The 21,792-nt window shown below is 46.3% G+C and overlaps 1 protein-coding gene across 1 annotated transcript in view; it reads right to left on the bottom strand.

Moving 5' to 3' along the window:
• Window positions 1-21,792, bottom strand: part of PLPP3 (phospholipid phosphatase 3) — a 124,332-nt gene that overhangs the window by 33,265 nt on the left and 69,275 nt on the right. The window contains exon 2 of the mRNA XM_033916693.1: window positions 16,975-17,132. Within this exon, the coding sequence (XP_033772584.1) occupies window positions 16,975-17,132 (158 nt within the window). The remainder of the gene's footprint in view (window positions 1-16,974; window positions 17,133-21,792) is intronic.

The raw sequence follows: 21,792 nt of genomic DNA, 5'->3' as shown, positions 1-21,792 counted from the left end.
AGAGTATCCAGACGATAATGTGAGGTGAATGTGTGAACCGAGGACCAGGTGGCAGCCTTACAAATTTCCTCGATTGGTGTTGATCTGAGGAATGCTACTGAGGCTGCCATTGCTCTGACCTTATGGGCTGTGACCTTACAAGGAAGTGATAATCCAGCCTGGGCATAGCAGAAAGAGATACAAGCCGCCATCCAATTAGAGATGGTGCGCTTTGATACGGGTCTTCCCAACTTATTAGGGTCGAAGGAGACAAAAAGTTGAGGAGTGGTTCTGTGTGGCTTGGTGCGATCCAGGTAGAAAGCCAACGCACGTTTACAGTCTAGAGTGTGAAGGGCCGATTCTCCGTGGTGAGAATGGGGCTTAGGGAAGAATACTGGAAGTACAATGGATTGGTTGAGATGAAATTCTGAGACCACCTTAGGCAGGAATTTCGGGTGAGTGCGGAGGACCACCTTGTCATGATGGAATACTGTGAATGGTGGATCCGCCATCAATGCCTGGAGTTCGCTGACTCTGCGAGCGGACGTAAGGGCTACCAGGAAAAGCACTTTCCAGGTGAGATACTTAAGAGGGGCCCTGTTGAGTGGTTCAAACGGGGGCTTCATGAGACGGGAAAGGACTACATTGAGGTCCCAAACTACTGGGGGTGGTTTGAGAGGAGGGTTAACATGGAAGAGTCCTTTCATAAATCTGGCGACCACCGGATGGGCCGAGAGGGGTTTCCCTTGTAGGGGCTGGTGGAACGCCGCAATAGCGCTCAGGTGGACTCGTATGGATGTAGACTTGAGCCCGGATTGAGATAGGTGTAGGAGATAGTCCAGCACGGAGGATAAGGAAGCTCGCTGAGGTTCCTTTGATTTAGAAACACACCATGAGGAGAATCTAGTCCATTTCTGGGAGTAGCATTGTCGAGTGGCGGGCTTCCTGGAAGCTTCCAAGACCTCCCTCACTTCTTGAGAGAATTGGTGAGGGGTTACGTTGAGAGGAACCAAGCTGTCAGGTGGAGAGACTGCAGGTTGGGATGAAGCAGTGATCCTTGATGTTGAGTAAGTAGTGAAGGAAACACTGGAAGTGGTACTGGTTCCCTGCTGCTGAGTTGAAGTAGGAGGGAGAACCAAGGTTGTCTGGGCCACCGAGGAGCTATTAGAATCATGGTGGCCTGTTCGAGTTTCAGCTTGACCAGAGTCTTCTGGATCAGCGGGAATGGTGGGAACGCATATAGAAATCGTTTCCCCCAGTTCAGTAGAAAAGCATCTGCCTCGAGGCGATGAGGGGTGTAGATCCTGGAGCAAAACTGAGGCAGTTTGGAGTTGTGGGGAGCCGCAAAGAGGTCTATCTGAGGCGTCCCCCACTGTGTGAAGATTTGGTGAAGGGGGCTGGAATGGAGAGTCCATTCGTGCGGTTGTAGTAGACGACTCAGTTTGTCTGCTAAGACGTTGTTCTCCCCCTGAATGTAGACTGCTCTGAGGAAGGCGTTGTGGCGCACCGCCCAGTCCCAGACTCGTAGAGCTTCCTGGCAAAGGAGGGCCGAGCCCGTGCCTCCTTGCTTGTTGATATAATACATGGCGGCCTGATTGTCTGTGCGAATGAGGATCACCATGTCGTGAAGTAGGTGTTGGAAAGCTTGGAGCGCATTGAAGATGGCTCTGAGTTCCAGTAGATTGATTTGGTGTAGTCTTTCCGCACTGGTCCAGAATCCTTGGGTGCGGAGACCATCCAGGTGGGCCCCCCATGCATAATTCGACGAATCGGTTGTGAGAACTTTCTGATGGGGGGGAGAGTGCATCAGCAAACCTCTGGATAGATTCGAAGAGGTCATCCACCAAAGTAGAGACTGCCGAAGAGCAGGTGTGACTAAGATGTGTTTGGATAGTGGATCGGGCGTCTGATTCCACTGTGATGCCAGGGTCCACTGGGGGATCCTGAGATGGAGTCTGGCAAAGGGTGTCACATGTACTGTGGAGGCCATATGGCCCAGGAGCACCATCAGTTGTCTCGCCGGTAGGGTTTGGCGAGAAGACACCGACTGGCAGAGATGAAGAAGAGACTCCATGCGTTGCAGAGGCAGGAATGCTCGGAGTCGGGTGGTGTCCAGGACCGCTCCGATGAAGGGGAGGGACTGGGTGGGTTGTAGATGAGACTTGGAAAAGTTGATCTCGAAGCCCAAATTCTGGAGGAAGTAGGTTGTAGCCAAGGTCGCCGAAGTGACCTCTGGGGCTGACGGGGCCTTGATGAGCCAGTCGTCGAGGTATGGGAACACCTGTAGACCCCTGTCCCGGAGTGCCGCAGCCACTACCACCAGGCACTTTGTGAAGACTCTGGGGGACGAAGATAGGCCGAATGGTAGCACTCGATACTGTAGGTGCAGATTTCCCACCCGAAATCTGAGGAACTTTCGGGAGGCCGGGTGAATGGGGATATGAGTGTAGGCCTCCTTGAGATCCAGGGAGCATAACCAGTCGTTCTGCTCGAGGAGGGGGTATAGAGAAGCCAAAGTCAACATGCGAAACTTCTCTTTGACCAGAAACTTGTTGAGGGCCCGAAGGTCTAAAATGGGTCGCAGGTCGCCCGTTTTCTTCGGGACGAGGAAGTACCGGGAGTAAAACCCTCGGTTCAATTGGTCTGACGGGACCGGCTCGACAGCCCGAAGCTGAAGTAAGGTTTGGACTTCCTGAAGAAGAAGGGCGGTCTGCGTCGAGCTTGAAGGATACTCTCTTGGAGGATGGTCCGGGGGGGACCCGATGGAATTGAAGAGAGTATCCTTCTCTTATGATGGTAAGGACCCATAGGTCCGTGGTTATGGCCTCCCATCGATGGTAAAAAAGATGGAGGCGGCCCCCTATGGGAGAGGCTGAGTGCAGAACGGTGTCGGTTATGCTCCCGGGAGGGGAGTCAAAAGGGCTGGGGAGCCTTAGGTGCAGCCGGTGGCTGAGGTTTTTGCTGAGACTTCTGGGGAGGTTGTCTCTTCGCAGGTTGTCTCGCAGCAGGCGTTTGTCTGGGCATGTAACGCCGCTGGTAAATCGGGGGTGGCCTGGAAGGTCGAGACTGTTGAGGTTTGGGTTTGGGCCGCAGGATGGATTGAAAAGATTTTTCATGATCCGACAGCTTCTTGGTAACAGTTTCGATAGACTCATCGAACAGGTCAGCTCCCGCACATGGTACGTTGGCGAGTCTGTCCTGGAGGTTGGGATCCATATCGATTGTACGGAGCCATGCCAGGCGACGCATGGCTACCGCACTTGCGGCAGCACGTGCCGAGAGTTCGAATGCATCGAAGGAGGATTGCATCAGCTGGAGGCGTAATTGGGAGAGGGAGGCTACCACTTCCTCGAACTCGAATCGAGCTTGGGTGTCTATGAACGGAGTGAACTTGCGGAGCACCGGCAAGAAGAACTCCAGATAGGAAGAGAAAAAGAAATTGTAGTTCAGCACCCGTGACGCCATCATGGAGTTTTGATAGAATTTTCTACCAAATTTGTCCATCGTTCTCCCCTCTCGGCCCGGCGGTACAGAGGCGTAGACCTGGGAGGGATGAGAGCGTTTAAGAGAGGACTCGACCAGTAGGGATTGGTGGGAGAGTTGAGGGCCCTCAAACCCTTTATGGTGCACGATGCGGTATCGAGCATCGAGTTTGCTGGGAATCGCCGGTATGGAGTACGGTGTTTCGAAACACTGCATGAAGGTCTGATCCAGCAATTTATGCAGGGGGAGCCGAAGCGACTCCGTTAGAGGGTTAGGTAAATGCATGGTGTCCAGATACTCTTTGGAGTATCGGGAGCCCGTGTCAAGGGTCACATCCAGATCATCCGCCATTTGTCGGAGGAATGATGAGAAAGACAATTGATCCGCCAGCGTCGGTCTGTGGGACGGGCTGGAGGAGGAGGAGGCCTCCGGGTCCATGGACATCGGGGAGTGGCAAGGAGAATCGGGTACGGGTGTCTCCTCGTACTCCGGTCCCTCCGGAGGGGACACCTCTGATGAGGAGTATCCCATACGTTGCAGTTTTTTCTGCGGTGACACCTCCGAATGGCGTGAAGAGTGCCAGGATGAGTGTCTTGATCGGTGCCCGTCTCGGTGGCGAGACGGGGATCGGGATCGTCTGTGCATCGCATGGTCTCCCGAGGCCCCCAAGTGGTGGATAGGGCTGGAAGCGGTGGATCGCAACTGGGGTTGCGATGCGGATTCTTGCGATGCTACCCAAGTCTGGTAAGGAGTACGGAAGAACTCTTCCTGACTATGCCCAGGGCTTTGAGTATCGATCGGAGGTCTGGTCCCATGTTGGCGCGGAGGCGTAATGGGCTCTAATGGCGGCATATCGGTAAGCGAGGCTTGCCGCATGGGCATCGCCGCCCTCCCCCGTTCGTCCTCGTCGGTTTTCGAGGTCGAACGGCGTGGAGGAGGGGGAGGGGGCGGACCGCCCCTTTGGACCGGTACCGGGAGGTCACCCTGTATGGCAGCGATGAGCCCGGGTCCGATGGTCTGCATGAGCTCAACGAATTGAGCTTCCAGCATGGACCGTAGCGAAGCCGATAAGGAGGGATCCGCACCGAAAGGGGGTCCTCCTGCACGGTCATCGCGCTCCTTCGAGGTCGAGTGCTTCTGCTTAGTAGCTTTCGGCACTTTGATGACCACTGGTGGCACTGTGGAAGGAAGAGGTACCTGAACCGAGGATACCGGGGCAGGCACCGACGTCGAGCTCGTGGATGGTGTCGGGATGAACGATGCCGGTTTCACCACACTCGATGCAGGAGGGGTCGATACCGGTTTCGCCCGAACCGGGGAGGTATCAGATGAAGTGGAGGCTGAGGGATCCTTAGCTGCGTCCATCTTGAACATCGATTCCCACAATAGGCAACGCCGCTTGAATGAGCGTGCCGTAAGGGTAGAGCAAGGCCTGCACGATTTCGGAATGTGGTCAGGGCCCAAACACTGCAAACAGCGCCGGTGAGGGTCCGTGAGTGAAATCGCGCGTTGGCACTTGCTGCACTTTTTAAACCCGGTGATTGGCCGGGACATAGGCCGGAAAATCTCCGCCGCGAGGTCGAAGCCAGTGGGCCTGAGCCACGTGGCCGGCCCGTTCGACCCACCGGAGGAAATAATCTTCTTTTTTTTTTTTTTACTGAAAAAGAAAAGTACTGTTAACTGTAATTAAAAGAAAGCGAAAACGCGGACAAGGAAGGCAAATTTAACTGAATTCAGCTAGCGCATGATGAAGTTGAACTTCTCAGCTCCGCGGAAAGAAAAGAACTGAGGAGACACGCCCGGACCTCCAGGCGGGAAGGCACCGGCGCATGCGCGGTGCGGGCATCTAGAAACTTTTAAGTTTCTACAAGCAACACGTGCTTGTGAGACGTCCGTACCGGGGCTCTGTCTGATGACATCACCCACTAGTGAGAATACCTGCCTGCTTGTCCTGGGATAATATTGTTTATTTAGGATGTGCTAAAGGATTGTTGAAAAGATTACAAACTGTGCAGAATACTGCTTCGAGGGTAATTTTTTCCATCTCTAAATATGATAGAATTACACCATATTTCATTAAATTACACTGGTTGCCAGTAAATGCAAGGATTTATTTTAAGCTTTCTATTATGATTTTTAATATTCTATATGGCCAAGTGCCATACTATTTCGTGGAATTGATTTCATTACTAGCAGGAAGGCCAAGCTATATTGCTCAGAAGCAATTCTATCTTCAATTTCCCTCACCAAAGACAATTAGATCATTTGTTCTATGGAAGGCATCCTTCTTTTTATCAGGCTCCTTTTAATTTGGAATGATCTTCTACTGTTAATGTTCTATTTGAATATTTGTCATTGTATTATGTTAATTGAATCACCTTCCAGCTTTGGAGACCCCCGGATCAACATTAAAACTAAGGGCTCATTTTACAAAGAATCGCACACTAAAATGCCCCGCACGCGTTAAAAACGCTAGCGCACCTTAGTAAAAGGAGCCCTAAGTGGGAGTTTTTCCATGTGGTTTCACATAGGTTGGAATTTTTTGCCACATTAATGCATTGATTTTGTGTATGTGTGAATAAACTAGCAGAAGCAAGAGGTCAATTGATGGACTATATAATTATATTTAAAAATAATAGGAAAAATAAAAAGGATTTAAAGGAATAATAACAAAGAAAAAAGGACATAAGAAAATCAAGTAGTCCTTACAGTATATGCAGAGGGGTTTTTTTTCTGTCTAATGATGGCTCTATACAAGTGAGCAGTACATGAAGGTTATTATGCTTTAAAATGCTATCTCTCTGAGCTCTTGAAGGCTTTTCTTCCTCTGTAGTAATCCTCAAGCGCAATTCCTATGGTTACATTTAATTGTTACATCTGGAGTGTTTCCCTCAAACAGTTACATTTTTTGAGTTTGAAAGCTTTAAGCCAATATTATGTGTAAGCCCGAGAGCCAGTCTCGATGGGCGAAAGTTAATACTGGGCTGGAGGGCCCAGTTATCGCCCGTCGGGAGTAGTCTCGGCAGGAAGAAGTTAGGGTAGAGTTCCCTCCTCAACCGGTCAGAGCCTCTGATTGGTTGGGGCATGGAAGGTTTGAGAGAGGGGGTATAAAAGGCTGGGACCTCCGGGGTCAGGGGGTTCCTGGCTCCTGTGGGCGGTCTTCCCTCCCTCCCTCCCTTCCGTGGGTGGTTCGGTGGGTGCTGGAGTGTGGGATGTCGCAGCTGCGGTGTCCCGAGCTACCAAAAGTTTTGAGGGGCGGGCTCATCAGGCGATGAGCTGTAAGAGGACACGAGCTCGGGGGAAGCGAGCGTCAGAGAATGGCATACTAAGGGGCATCAAGGTCATGCCACCCCAAGCCTTAGCTGAGAATGGCGGGGAATTGGGGATTTAGGTATAAAATTGTTTACATGGTAGCTCGGATGTTATAACAATTTGTGGTTTGTTATTTCTCGTTTAGTCCAATAAACAGGGCTGCAGCCTATTTTTTCCGACAAATTGGTGTCCGGTAGTTATTAAGCGGTGGTGGGGTGGGGAGTTCAAGAGAGGGGATGGGGGTGGGGAAGGGCAATTGGGACCTTCCAGTTCCAGATGTTACTGTTCCTATCCTCAATCAGCATTTATTTTGTATTTTGGGGGTAAAAAAATGTTTTTGTTTAGTAGTGTGGTAGATTGTATTATGTTTAACTGGGTTTGTTCCCTGTAATAGAAATATATTGTTATCTGCCATGAACTTATAAAGGCTTTGGTGAAATATACTACTACTACTATTAATTATTTCTATAGCACTACCAGAAGCACGCAGCACTGTAGAGTCACAAAGAATAAGAAAACAGTCCCTGCTCGAAAGAGTTTACAATTTAAACAGGCAAGACAGACAAACAGGATGTCATGGATACAGTCAAGGGGAACAGGTAATCAGCTGGCTGGGTTGGAGGGCAGAGGGGAGTCCAGGACAATCAAGCCATTGTGACATCACTGATGAGGTTGGCTCTTATTGGTGGAATGAGGCATTATGACATCACAAACTCAGCTTTGCTTCCCAAAGACTGAAACTCTTCACACTACTACTATGAATTATTTCAATAGCGCTACCAGACACACGCAGCGCTGTACAGAGTCACAAAGAAGACAGTCCCTGCTCAAAAGAGCTTACAATCTAAACAGTCAAGACAGCCAAACAGGATGTCATGGATACAGTTAAGGGGAACGGTTAATCAGTTGGCTGAGTTGGTGGATATTGGAGAGTAGGGTTATGTATTGAAGGCTATATCAAAAAGGTGGGTTTTCAGTCTGCTTTTAAACAAGGGAAGGGGCTTGACGGACAAACTCGGGTAATTTATTCCAGGCATAGGGGGCAGCTAGATGAAAGAACAAAGTCTGGAACTGGCAGTGGAGGAGAAGGGTAACGCTAAGAGCGACTTATCTGAGGAACGGAGTTCTCTGAGAGATATGTAAGGAGAGAGAAGCGAGGAGAGATAGAGGGGCAGCAGAATGAACACACTTGGAGGTCAGCAATAAGATCTTGAACTGTATGTGATGGCAGAATGTAATGTAATGTAATTACAAAACACTATAAAATTGCTAATGTATGCTTAAGTGCAAGATTAAGTGCAAGAAAACACAAAAAACGTCCACCAAGATAGTTCCACAAAAACAACCGCAAAGCAGAAGGCAAAAAACAAACAAACATGGAACTGATGATCTTCTTATTTGAAAAGGGTGCAGAAGTACACAAAATAAAATGTGCAATAGCACAAAAGACAGTATAAAATGTGGCATAGACCCGACACAGACTGTGTTTCGGTCATAATAACGACCTTCTTCCGAGGTCCAGTCTTGTTAAGAGCCACAAGTTTAAAAATGCAAAACAATGCAATAAAAAAAATGTGTGCACAACGAACATAAGTCTGTAAACTGACTTTGCAGATTAAGGGCTCCTTTTATAAAGCCGCGCTAGGGCCTTATTGCGTGGAATAGCGTGCGCTGCTAAACTACCGCGCGCGCTAGCCACCTACTTTTGAGCAGGCGGTAGGTTTTCGGCTAGCGCACCCTAATCCAGCGTGTACGCTAAAACCGCTAGCGCACCTTTGTAAAAGAAGCTCTAAGTGCAAGCATTTACACCAGCTCTGTGACCAGTGTATGTGATCACATCTAGAATATGGGTGTGTTTTTGGTAGGTTACACTGGTATTCTATATAGGGATTGGTCACAAAAAATGCTATTGCATTACATCTATACCCAATATAAAGAACAACAAGGAAGTTGAATGGATGATGTTGCTCTAACTGGGCCCTTGATTGGCTGGGAGAGTATGGGGCGTGGCCATGTGAGAGGAAAACCTCTGCAGCCATCTTGGCTGAGCCATGTCAGAAAAGAATGACTGCTCGCTTGGAACGTATTTGGATTAGCAATACGAGTATTTTTCTTTGGGCAGCTTACGTATATTGTGCTTGTTTTTATAGGAGACTTTTTTTCTGGCTGCAGCATCATTGTGAAACATGGATTCAAGTTGAACATGTCTTCCTGAGTTCTGAGTTCTGTATTTCATTAAGAAAAATGCCTTAAGTGAAACTTTGAACCCAAAGTTTTTCGGTAATAATTAAAATATCAAGAGATAAAGAGGAAGAAAATATTGTTTTTACAAAAGAAGAATGCTGAAGCCTGAGTGAACAGAGATTTTACTGTAAATAAGACTACTATATATATACAAAAATAATTTGATCTTATAAAGATAAAGGGCGATTGTTCTCTTTGAGGAGCCCAGATGTGGGATGGAAATCTTACCAGAGTCCACCTCTGAAGGTCTTTAAAAATATTTTCTTCTTTGCATTGAGTACTGGATGTGATACAATAGCATTCTATAATGCATATCAATGCAACGTGCCCAAACTCCACCCATTTGTCTGTAGAGGTCAGTGTTCCGGGGGGAGAAGCTGCTTGCCTTACTATCCTTCAGATCGCCCGGGAGTAGGGTTACCAGACTTCCGGGAAAAACCCAGACATGTCCTCTTTATAGAGGACTGTCCAGGTGCACGGATGGACTTTCCAAAACCCGGCAGTTTGTCTGGGTTTTTAAAAAGCCGCCAACAAGCTCCGGCTACATCTGGAGGGCCTGTGAGCATGCGTGGATGACATCGCACACGTCGATAAGGAGGATTTTTTTCCAGAGTGAACGCGCTGTATTTGCCAAGCGCTAACTGACTAACGTGGAGTTAACATGGAACCATTACCTCCTCCTATATAGGAGGTGTGTTAAGCGGAAACAAATATAATGTACCAATAGATGCTGCATTAAATTTTCAATAGAATCAATATCCAGTCTTCATAAACCACTCTACATAAACTGTTCACGATCCTCAGAGGGCTAAAGATTCCCTTTGGGTCATATGAATATATCACTGAACCCAATTGTCATAGGATTGACAGTTTATGTATATATTTTTTATATTTTTTAGTTTTACTTTAATCTCAAAATTATTTTTAACTTTTTCTTCAATATTGTACTTAGCTTGGTATTAGTAGTCATCAATAATAGTCATCAATAATATGGAGCGCCTCTATTATTGATGACTACTAATGCCAAGCTAAGTACAATATTGAAGAAAAAGTTAAAAATAATTTTGAGATTAAATTAAACTAAAAATATATACATAAACTATCAATCCTATGACGATTGGGTTCAGTGATATATTCATTTGACCCAAAGGGAATCTTTAGCCCTCTGAGGATCGTGAACAGTTTATGTAAAGTGGTTTATGAAGACTGGATATTGATTCTATTGAAAATATTATTGGAATCTGGTCTAGAAATAGCCTTTATTATTGATTCTATGCATTAAATTTTCAGGCATTTTTATGATGTTATTTATATTATGTTATTATTTCAATATTATTTGGTTTTCTTTTGATTTTTATTGTGAAAGTATATTTGTGACAGAGGCTATGAAACCCTGCCCCTTCCTCAGGTTAGTTCAGCTCCTCAGACAGAAGGTTTCCTAGAAGAACCTCCAACACCCCCCTCCTGGCCAGCTGGAAGAAAGGCAAGGACAGCTCAGAAAGGGAAATAGCTTCAGGAGAGGGGGAGGGGAGGAAAGTGTCAAACCAGGAAGTAGAGGAGGAGAGTTTAAAAGGTAGAGCCAGGATCAGAACCAGGGGTTCCAAATTGAAGGAAAGACATGGAGGGAACTATAACTTATTCCCAACTTATTATTTAGATTTATTTAGATATTTGTATTCTGCATTATTCAGACATTCAAAGTGGAGAACAAAATACATCCACAATAAAAATCAAAAGAAAAAACAAACAATATTGAAACAATAACACATATAAACAGCATCATAAAAATGTACAAAAGCATCAGTAAAATAACCTTTCCAGGATTTTATACCATATCATTTACAGCTATATGGTCACTTCAGTGCATAAATGATTACAATACTACCAATGTGGACTTGTACTTAACAGCCTAAGGTAGCTTCCCGTCTATAAAATTATCCTTCACATACATGCGACAGTTCCTTTTATAAAACTCCTAGCACATTTGTTTTGTATGGCTGTCTGTTTTGATTTATGTCAGCAAAATTCACCTCATGTCAAGTCCTAAGTGAGAACTAGTCTGAATTTGGCCTCGAGGGTTTCCATCTCTTCTATATGAATAAAACACCCTTAACCCCCAGAGACCCAAATATAGAAAAAAACGTAAAAAAATGTTTTCGAACGTTCACATGTTGTTATAGGAGGCTTGTGATCCCTAAATCAGTAAAAGTTTATTTGTACTTTACAGCTTATAAAGACCCACCTAAGTTTATGTATATACACAACAACAATAGTATAATAAAGAAAAAAGTAATTTTTATTATCAATTTAATACAAAAAATGAGTATCATATAAAAACGCAAATTTTTCCCTGTGAAGCGCCCATTGACTTCTATCAGCGGTAATCAAGAAATTTCGTGTTTTTGCACAAAAAATTTCATGTTAGCGCAAATACGGGTAAAAACGGCCACGCTATGAAATAGCACTTGTGCTATCTTCATAGCACGGTTTTGTGAATCGAGCCCTATATGTGCATGTTTTATTTGTTCATTTATTCAGTTATGGTAGTTCCAAAAACAGTTATTTTGCTCTGAAAAGCACAGGCGAACATTGCACTTCCTGCAAAGTGTGTTGGTATAGCCTTTTGCACAGTGTCGGCACCGTCCTCTATCGGCTTTGATGGGAAAATGTCCAATCATGTCCTTGCAAACTTCCTTTGGAGGGTGTGCATTTGACTTTTTGGCTGTCATGGCAGCTGAAGAACCTCCATCATCTGTAAACTGCCTCTTTTGGGAAGTCAAGGTGCCCCCTCTTGATGAAACTGGGCTTGCAGATGGTCGCCCTCGCTTTGACACTGACCCAGCCGTTCCGATCAGGATAAGAGAAGATGCCAACTGGGCCTGAAACATTCTCCTGTTTAGCATCTGTTTCTTTGGGATATCCAAAGCTTTGCAGTCCCTTTTGTACAGGAGCCAAGCATTGATCACAGCTAGGTTAATGGTGTGCCAGAAGATGTAAAGGTACCAGCGGTAGGACTTCAGTGGAAACTTGTATTTTGCTGCAAATGAGTCTAACAAATCCACTCCGCCCATGAATTTGTTATAGGCAGCCACGATATAAGGCCTCTCAACTTCAACAAATCTTTTGGCAGTTTTGTCCCAGCGTTGAATCTTCTCCACTGGTTGTGGGCCAGCAAAGGAAGACACAAGTGTAACCTGTCTGTTGTCAAACCATTTCACAGCACAAATGTTGTGATTTGACTCCACTCTGACATCAAAGCTTCCTCTTCCCTTTTTCTTCAAGCTTTTCTCATCCTCAAGATTACAGTTTGGAAGGTGCACTTGTCTGGCTGTTCCTGTGTAATGAATTCCACAATCCAGCAGCCTAACTATCAATGGGATGCTGGTGAAAAAGTTGTCTGCATAGATCTTGTAGTTGTGACTATGTGGAAGTGTGGAAGCAAGTTTCATCACAACATCCCCTGATAGTCCAAGTTCAGATCTTGCCCGTATTCCATTCACACTGCCTTGGTACACATCAAAATCACAAAGTATACCAGAGATTCCAGTCCTTGCCCACAGCTTGAACCCCCATGGGTTTGGCTTGCCACGCATGTACTGTTTGATGCTGCTGAATTTCCCCCTGAAAGGGATCATCATTTCATCAACAGAGTTATGTTCTTCAGGGACCACTTTTAGGCATTTCTCTCTGAAAGCATCAAGCCATGGTCTGAGTTTCCAGAGTTTGTCACTTTTTTGTTCCATCTCAGACACGGTTAGATTGTTCACAAAATGTAATGATGTCAACAGAGACTGGAATCTGTTTCGTGACATTACATCAGCGACAGGACTGTATCTTGTGTCTGCTTCCCAGTACATACGGACTCCAGGCATTTGGACAAGACCCATCTTCAGATACATGCCAATCATCTGCTCTATTTCCTTTGTGTTTGTGTTTATAGATGATCCTTTCTTCTGAAAACTGTACTGATTTGTGTTATCTGCCAGAGCGTTGATCATATCTTCTGTCACAAACTTCTGAAAGTACTCCAGTGGTGTGCAGAGGGAATGGACATCATTACTCCAAAGCAGGCAACAGGGTTGTATGACTTCATGGCCAGATAAACAGACCTATTTACACATTCAACCATCCAATGGTGTTGCAGAACTGAACAATAGGTTCTATTAGTAATGTACATGAAGTTTTAAAAAGAAAAAAAATGGGGGAGGGTTTATTTTGTAGCCTTAAATGTGATGTTGTAATATTACAACACTGGGTCTCAGGGGAGTGCAGACAAAACCTTGCTATCACTTTGACCCACTGTTGTAAAATTACAACATAGAAATAACCAGCTCTAAATCTCTTAAAATCAGTATATTCAATGATGTCATAAAATCTGCATGATCTACACATATTAATGATCACATAAAAAAATATTTCAAGCTTTTTACTTACTTTAGTCCTGATGTATCCCGTCCAAAACAACAAGATGATATACTCCAAAGCAGGCAACAGGGTTGTATGACTTCATGGCCAGATAAACAGACCTATTTACACATTCAACCATCCAATGGTGTTGCAGAACTGAACAATAGGTTCTATTAGTAATGTACATGAAGTTTTAAAAAGAAAAAAAATGGGGGAGGGTTTATTTTGTAGCCTTAAATGTGATGTTGTAATATTACAACACTGGGTCTCTGTGAGTTAACTGGCAGAGCTCTGAATTCCCCTAAGTGATGTTTTACACCACCACCTTTGGCTTACAGGAAGATGCCAGTTAATAAATGTTCAACGTGTGCTGGGATACCCAAGCTGCATCAATAAAAAAAAAACAAAAAAAACAACCAACCATTGCTTTCACTTTGGTGGAATTCCCCTCCTCATCTGGGAACGCTGGTTTCAGCAAGCATTTCACACTGCTTGTAAATCTGGCCTTAAAATGGTCTGTGCAATATATTTAGGGCCGGATTCAAATAAATGGTGCTGAAAAAAAGTGATGCCCAGCAGCAGTGGTCTAGTAAGAGAGGGCATAGGGTGAGGACAGCCCCGGGTGCTGTCTTGTGGGGGCACCAGTGCTTCAACTCCTCTCCACCCCCATGTACCTGTTGAAATGTTTGCCGGTGCGAGCAGCATCTTCCACCTGCTGCTCCCGCTGGCCTCAACTCCCTTCTGATGTCACTTCCTGGTCATGTGACCAGGATGTGACATCAGAAGGGAGCCGAGGCCGGCGCAAGTAGGAACTGGAAGAAGTTGTACTAGTGAATTTTTCAAGAGGTATGCGGGGTTGGGGGGTACACGGAGTGGCAGGGAAGAGTTAGGGGTACACGGTGCGATGATGCTGGACTCCACCACCCCAGGTGCCAAGCTCCCTCACTATGCCACAGCCCAGCAGTATTCTATAAAGGGTGCACCGCAATGAACACTCTTTATAGTTGGGTGCGAGGACTTACACCAACTGAAACCAGGTGTAAATTTTGAAGCACAAGTTTGACGCGAATCCGCAGTATTCTCTAATACTGTGCGTAATTTTCTAGAATGCCCTGGCCTGCCCATGCCCCGCTCACGGGAACACCCTCTTTGCCGTTGTACACTGATACACAGGTGCTTTCCTATAACTGGGTGCATCAGTGTTTTTCCATGGCAATTTGCCATTTCTAATCTAATCTGGTATTTGTGAGCCGTTCTATACCTAAACAGGTTCAAGGCGACTTACAACATTTCAAATTAAAGAGTAAATATACTACATTATAGTTTGAGGAGGACAGAATTATGAATGGGGTAATAGAGAGAATGGAGGTTCTTTGTACTGGTAGAGCACTTGAGTAGAGTGTGGGATTTAGTGATATTAGATATTTTGCATTAGTTGTCTACGGCGTGTATGCTTTCAAAGAAGAGAGATTTTTTTGGGAATCTGTTGTAGAATGTTTCCATCTTGATGTCAGTGGGGAGGTTGTTCCAGGTCTTGGTGCCAAGATACGTGAAGAGCGAGTCGAATACGCGTTTGTATTTAACCCCTTTGGGAAACAGGAGGAGCAGCTGAAGCGATTTCAGTTTTCAGGAGTTGATGAGTAAGTTTTAAGTGGTTCAGCAGTTTTTGCATATAAGATTTGAAACATTATGCATGATAGTTTGAAGGTGATACGAGTTTTGACAGGCAGCCGGTGTAAGTTCTTATAGTAGGGTGAGATGGAGTTAATTTTTTTTTTAGAACGTGTTTCTGTGCCAAAGGCTGGTCATGAAATTTATGCCCAACTTCAAACACCATTTCCAGAATTCCTCCCTTAATTTCCCTTTTGTTCTACCATAAGCAGCAAGAATCAACCAGTCCATAAAGCAATGTACAGTCCAACATCATTCCAACATATCAGCATCCAGGGAGCGCATGAAACACATGGGATAATACCTTAAAATATCCAAATAGTATATTTTTGTTGTCACTGTTTTGTAATTTTTAATGTAAAGCAAATGTCATAGAGAGTGTGTACTTTTGAAGGATTGTAGATTTGGGGGCCAAACAAATCATTTACATAGAAACATGTACATACAACAAATCATTTACATAGAAACATGATGGCAGATAAAGGCCAAATGGCCCATCTAGTCTACCCATCTGCAGTAACCATTATCTCTTTCTCTCTCCGAGAGGTCCCACATGCCTATCCCAGGCCCTCTTGAATTCAGACACAGTCGCTGCAACACTTTTATGCCTAGGTTCTATAAAGGTCACCCAAATTTATGCGCCAAAATTTGGACGCGATCCTGAGATGCGCCTGCATCTTAACTGGTTAGCAAGCCAATTAACAGCAATAATTGGGTGCCAACAATCGATTACTGACGATAATTGGCATCAATTAGGTTGGCTACATGCTACTCTGCAAGACAGTGCACCTAACTCCCATAGTGTGTAACTTGAAAGGGGGCATGGCCATGGGAGGAGCAAGGATGTGTCAGGGACATTCTGAAATATTGCATGCGTAGTTACAGAATATTGGGTCAGTGAGCCTAACTTGGGTACATGAAGTTTCAGCAGGCATTAAATCTGGTGCCCCCAGTTAGGTGTTTTTCTATTAAGAGCACATGTCCATTATAGAATAGCAAAGCGAAAAGGTGGAACAACAGCCTTTGGATGACGCAGGGAAAATTTATAAAAACAATGAAAAGTAATATAAAACCATAAAAACATAGGAACATAAAAATATAAAATACACTGCATAATGCAATACATTTCAGATATACAGCAATATAATGAAACAATGCTCTCAATGAAAAGACAATCTATTCAGCGATGTAATACATATGATTCAAGACGCTGTTTTGTACGATAAAGGCGCTGATTTACAGAATAACGCCAGTTGTTTGGGGGGGGGGGGGGTTTCTGGTACTTAATTTGTCCATTTTATTGCTAATTTTTTTAAGAGATACTACCCAGGCTGTCTCTTTGAAAGTTAGCTAGTACAGAATATACATATAGAAAGGCCATTTTTTACCTGCATTTTGTGTAGGTGGCAGAGCAGAAATGGAAACGTCGCCCATTCATCTGAAAATCAGATGTTTGCAAGTTTGCCTCCCCCAGCCTAGACGCCTCCTGCCCACCAATAACATCTTTTTTTCCAACCTGCATATACATAAATGAGCCACGGAAACTTGAACGTACTCACAGCGAGGCCCATTCAACCAGGGTGGACACTGGCTGATATTTTCTTTCACACTATCTAAGGGCTCCTTTTATCAAGCCGCGCTAGTGGTTTAACGTGTGTAATACCTTGCGTTAAATCACCGGCCGCGCTAGCCGCTAACGCCTGCCTTGAGCAGGCGGTAGTTTTTTGGCCAGCGCGGGGATTAGCGTGTGATTAAAAATCGCGCGGCTTGATAAAAGGAGCCCTAAGTTAGACACTGCGCCCATCCCACAGTGTAGCCCGGTGTCAAAAGTCAGACCATATGGTGCACGAATGTTGCGAATAAGTATTGCACACTTACCGCCAGGATGGCAATTAGAATGCCAACCGCACACAGCACAGCATCATTGATGGTCTCTCCCGATTTGGATGGATACTTGATACTCTCGTCACTGCAGTAAAAACCCCGATGGTATGGCTTGATCATGCTAGTTTCGATAATCAGAAAGGGCAGGCCAGCTAGCAAAAGAGCAGAAGAGAGAGAAAAACCCAAAGGAAAATCAATAACATGGATGAAGGCAAAGAAATATTTATTTATTTAAAAATGTTATATTCCGCTCTATCGACATTTCTAGGCCAATTCCAACAAACATACATAATTTATAGCAAACAAATACATTAAAACAGCAATTACTTAATAAACTTCAAAACACTTTAAAACATTTAGAAAATCAGCATCGATATACTTCTTTAAACAAAAACGTTTTCTTTTAGGGAACTTGCATACATAATTGCCATTATCGAATTTGCACTTAACAAAACACACACTTTAGGCACCTAAATTCAAGTGACTTTTTGGACAAATTCCCAGAGGAAAAGTTCATAGTTTGTTATTAAGACTTGGGGGAAGCCCTGCTTGCCCTGGATCAGTAGCATGGAATGTTGCTACTGTTTGGGGTTCCGGAATCTTTTGTTATTCTTTGGGATTCAGGAATCTTGCTATTCTTTAGGATTCTGAATGGAATGTTGCTACTCCTTGGGTTTAGGCCAAGTACCAATGACCTGGATTGGCCACCGTGATAACGGGCTACTGGGCTTGATGGACCATTGGCCTGACCCAGTGTAGCTATTCTTTTTTAAAAATTTTTATGAAACATTTTTTTTTTGCAAATCTTTATTGACATTTCAAACTTTATAATGTATACAATTGAAGAAACAGAAAAACTGTATGAAAATACATTGTTATCATCACAATTATTGCATTAAACAATTTTTTATCCCCTTCTTATCCTAGTTATAAGCAATAATAATATATATTATACTATCAATATAATAAAAAATAATAATAATTTTATTCTTCCAAATAAAGCACAGTTACTTACCGTAACAGGTGTTATCCAGGGACAGCAGGCAGATATTCTTAACACATGGGTGACGTCACCGACGGAGCCCTCGGTACGGACCTTTTTAACTAGAAGTTTCTAGTTGGCCGCACCGCGCGTGCGCGAGTGCCTTCCCGCCCGACGGAGGAGTGCGTGGTCCCCAGTTAGTATAAGCCAGCTAAGAAGCCAACCCGGGGAGGTGGGTGGGACGTAAGAATATCTGCCTGCTGTCCCTGGATAACACCTGTTACGGTAAGTAACTGTGCTTTATCCCAGGACAAGCAGGCAGCATATTCTTAACACATGGGTGACCTCCAAGCTAACAAAGAGGGAGGTGGGATGGTTGGCCATTAGGAAAATAAATTTTGTAACACAGATTGGCCGAAGTGTCCATCCCGTCTGGAGAATGCGTCCAGACAGTAGTGAGTAGTGAACGTGTGAACTGAGGACCAAGTGGCCGCCTTGCAGATTTCCTCGATGGGCGTGGAGCGGAGGAAAGCTACAGAAGCAGCCATAGCTCGGACCCTGTGGGCCGTGACAGTTCCATCCAGTGAGAGACCGGCCCGAGCGTAGCAGAAAGCAATACAGGCAGCAAGCCAATTGGAAAGTGTCCGTTTGGAGACAGGGCGACCCAAACGGTTAGGATCGAAAGACAAAAAGAGCTGAGGGGATGTCCGGTGAGCTCTGGTACGATCAAGATAGTAAGCAAGGGCACGCTTACAATCCAGCGTGTGCAACGCCTGTTCCCCAGGATGCGAGTGAGGCTTAGGGAAGAAGACGGGCAGCACAATGGACTGGTTAAGGTGAAAAGCCGAGACCACCTTGGGAAGGAATTTAGGGTGGGTACGCAGAACAACCTTGTCATGGTGAAAAACAGTGAAAGGTGGGTCGGCAACCAGTGCATGCAGTTCGCTAACCCTCCTGGCAGAGGTGATGGCAATTAGGAAAAGCACCTTCCAGGTAAGAAGCCTGAGCGAAGTTGTGGCAAGAGGCTCAAACGGAGGTTTCATGAGGGCTGAGAGAACCACATTCAGGTCCCAGACGACAGGAGGAGGTTTGAGAGGCGGTTTGAGATTGAAGAGCCCTCTCATAAATCTGGAAACCAGAGGATGAGCCGTGAGGGGTTTTCCGAGAATAGGCTCATGAAACGCAGTGATGGCACTGAGGTGGACTCTGATGGAGGTAGTTTTGAGGCCAGCATTGGACAGTGAGAGCAAATATTCCAAGACAGTTTCCACCGCTAAGGAGGTGGGTTCCTGACGATGCCGGAGACACCACAAGGAGAATCTGGTCCACTTCTGATGGTAACATTGGAGAGTGGCCGGTTTCCTGGAGGCGTCCAAAATGAGGCGGACCGGTTGAGATAGATTCTCTGGAGAGGTCAGCCCGAGAGAAACCAAGCTGTCAGGTGGAGCGAAGACAGATTGGGATGCAGTAGAGACTGATGCTGCTGCGTAAGTAGAGTAGGAAACACAGGAAGTAGAATGGGTTCCCTGGAGCTGAGTTGGAGCAGGAGTGAGAACCAGTGTTGGCGAGGCCACCGAGGGGCGATAAGAATCATGGTGGCGTGATCCTTGCGGAGTTTGGACAAGGTCCGCAACATCAGAGGAAGTGGAGGGAAGGCATACAGGAACCGATCCCTCCAATCGAGCAGGAATGCATCCGGAGCCAGACGGTGAGGAGAGAAGAGTCTGGAACAGAATTGGGGCAGCTGATGATTGTGAGGTGCTGCAAAGAGGTCCACCTGCGGAGTGCCCCATCGAGCAAAGATGGATAGCAGAGTCGGAGGGTCCAACGTCCACTCGTGAGGTTGAAGGATGCGGCTGAGATTGTCGGCCAGAGAGTTCTGTTCGCCCTGGATATAGACCGCCCTGAGAAAGAGATTGCGGTCCGTGGCCCAGGTCCAGATGCGCAGAGCCTCCAAACAAAGGGGGCGAGATCCGGTGCCGCCTTGCTTGTTTATGTAGTACATGGCGACTTGATTGTCTGTGCACAGGAGGAGGACTTGAGGGCAGAGAAGATGTTGGAAAGCCTTGAGGGCGTAGAACATGGCTCTGAGTTCCAGGAAATTGATGTGATGACGACGCTCCTGTGGGGTCCAAAGTCCCTGGGTGCGTAGATCTCCCAGGTGAGCTCCCCACGCGTAGGGGGACGCATCTGTGGTGATGATCATAGAGTGGGGGGGCAGATGAAAGAGTAGACCCCTGGAAAGATTTGAGGAGTTCAACCACCATTGGAGAGATTGCTGAAGAGATGATGTCACAGAGACGGGATGAGAAAGAAGATCCGAAGTCTGTGACCATTGGGTGGCGAGAGTCCACTGAGGCGTACGAAGGTGGAGACGTGCCAGAGGAAGGACATGCACCGTCGAGGCCATGTGACCCAGGAGGACCATCATCTGTCGGGCAGGAATGGAGGGATGCATGAGCACCTGACGGCAGAGATGGAGCAGGGTCCGCTGGCGATCGGAGGGGAGAAAGGCCCTCATCAGCGTGGTGTCCAGAACTGCTCCAATGAATTGAAGTCGCTGGGTGGGAAGCAGATGCGACTTGGGGTAGTTGATCTCGAACCCCAGGAGGTGGAGGAGAGAGATGGTGTGATGAGTAGCTTGTAGCACGAGTTGAGATGAAGGTGCTTTCACCAACCAATCGTCCAAGTAGGGGAACACCTGGAGGTTGTGAGACCTGAGGAAGGCCGCTACCACTATAAGGCACTTGGTGAAGACCCTGGGGGAGGAAGCGAGGCCGAACGGTAGCACCTTGTACTGATAGTGGTGGTGCAGTACCTGGAACCGCAGGTAGCGGCGAGAACTCTGATTGATGGAGATGTGAGTGTAGGCCTCTTTGAGGTCCAGGGAACATAGCCAGTCGTGTTGAGAAAGAAGAGGGTAAAGCGTGGCAAGGGAGAGCATTCTGAACTTCTCCTTGACCAGACACTTGTTGAGATCCCTTAGATCGAGAATGGGACGGAGGTCTCCCGTCTTTTTGGGAACCAGGAAGTAGCGGGAGTAGAATCCCTGACCCCTTTGATCTGGAGGTACTTCTTCGATGGCGTTGAGAAGGAGGAGGGATTGAACTTCCCTCAGGAGGAGGGGGGTTTGAGATGAGTGTGAAGCAGACTCTACGGGAAGGTTGTCTGGTGGAAGAGTCTGGAAGTTGAGAGAGTAGCCGTGGCGGATGATGTTGAGGACCCACTGGTCCGACGTGATGACTTCCCAACGGCTGGAGAAAATGGTGAGACGACCCCCGATAGGCTGTGGAAGAGGCAGTGAGGGAGGATGACTGGCTATGCCCTGGAGAGAAGAGTCAAAAGGGCTGAGACTGTTTAGCAGGCTGAGGCGGCTTAGAGGGTTGAGTGGCCTGAGATCGAGCCTGGGCATGGTGCTGCTGTTGACGAGGTCGCCGAGATTGTAGGGGGGGCGGATTGAGTGGCCTGGCTGAGAACCTCCGCTGGTAAGAAGATTGAGGCCGATAGGGTCGAGCAGGCGGAGCCTTCTTTTTTGGCTTGATCAAGGTGTCCCACCTGGTCTCATGGGCCGAGAGTTTCTGGGTGGTGGAATCCAGGGACTCTCCAAAGAGTTCATCCCCGAGACAGGGGGCGTTGGCCAAACGATCCTGGTGGTTGACGTCCAGGTCGGAGACTCTGAGCCAGGCTAGTCGACGCATGGCTACAGCCATGGCAGAGGCCCGAGAGGTGAGCTCGAAGGAGTCATATATTGAGCGGACCATGTATTTTCGCATCTGGAGAAGACCAGAGATGTGTTGTTGGAATAGCGGGACCTTGCGCTCAGGAAGGTA

Source organism: Geotrypetes seraphini, chromosome 12, assembly GCF_902459505.1.
Source record: "Geotrypetes seraphini chromosome 12, aGeoSer1.1, whole genome shotgun sequence".
Lineage (NCBI taxonomy): Eukaryota > Metazoa > Chordata > Amphibia > Gymnophiona > Dermophiidae > Geotrypetes > Geotrypetes seraphini.
Note: the sequence above shows the minus strand (reverse complement) of the source record. Positions and strands in the feature narration are given on the sequence as shown.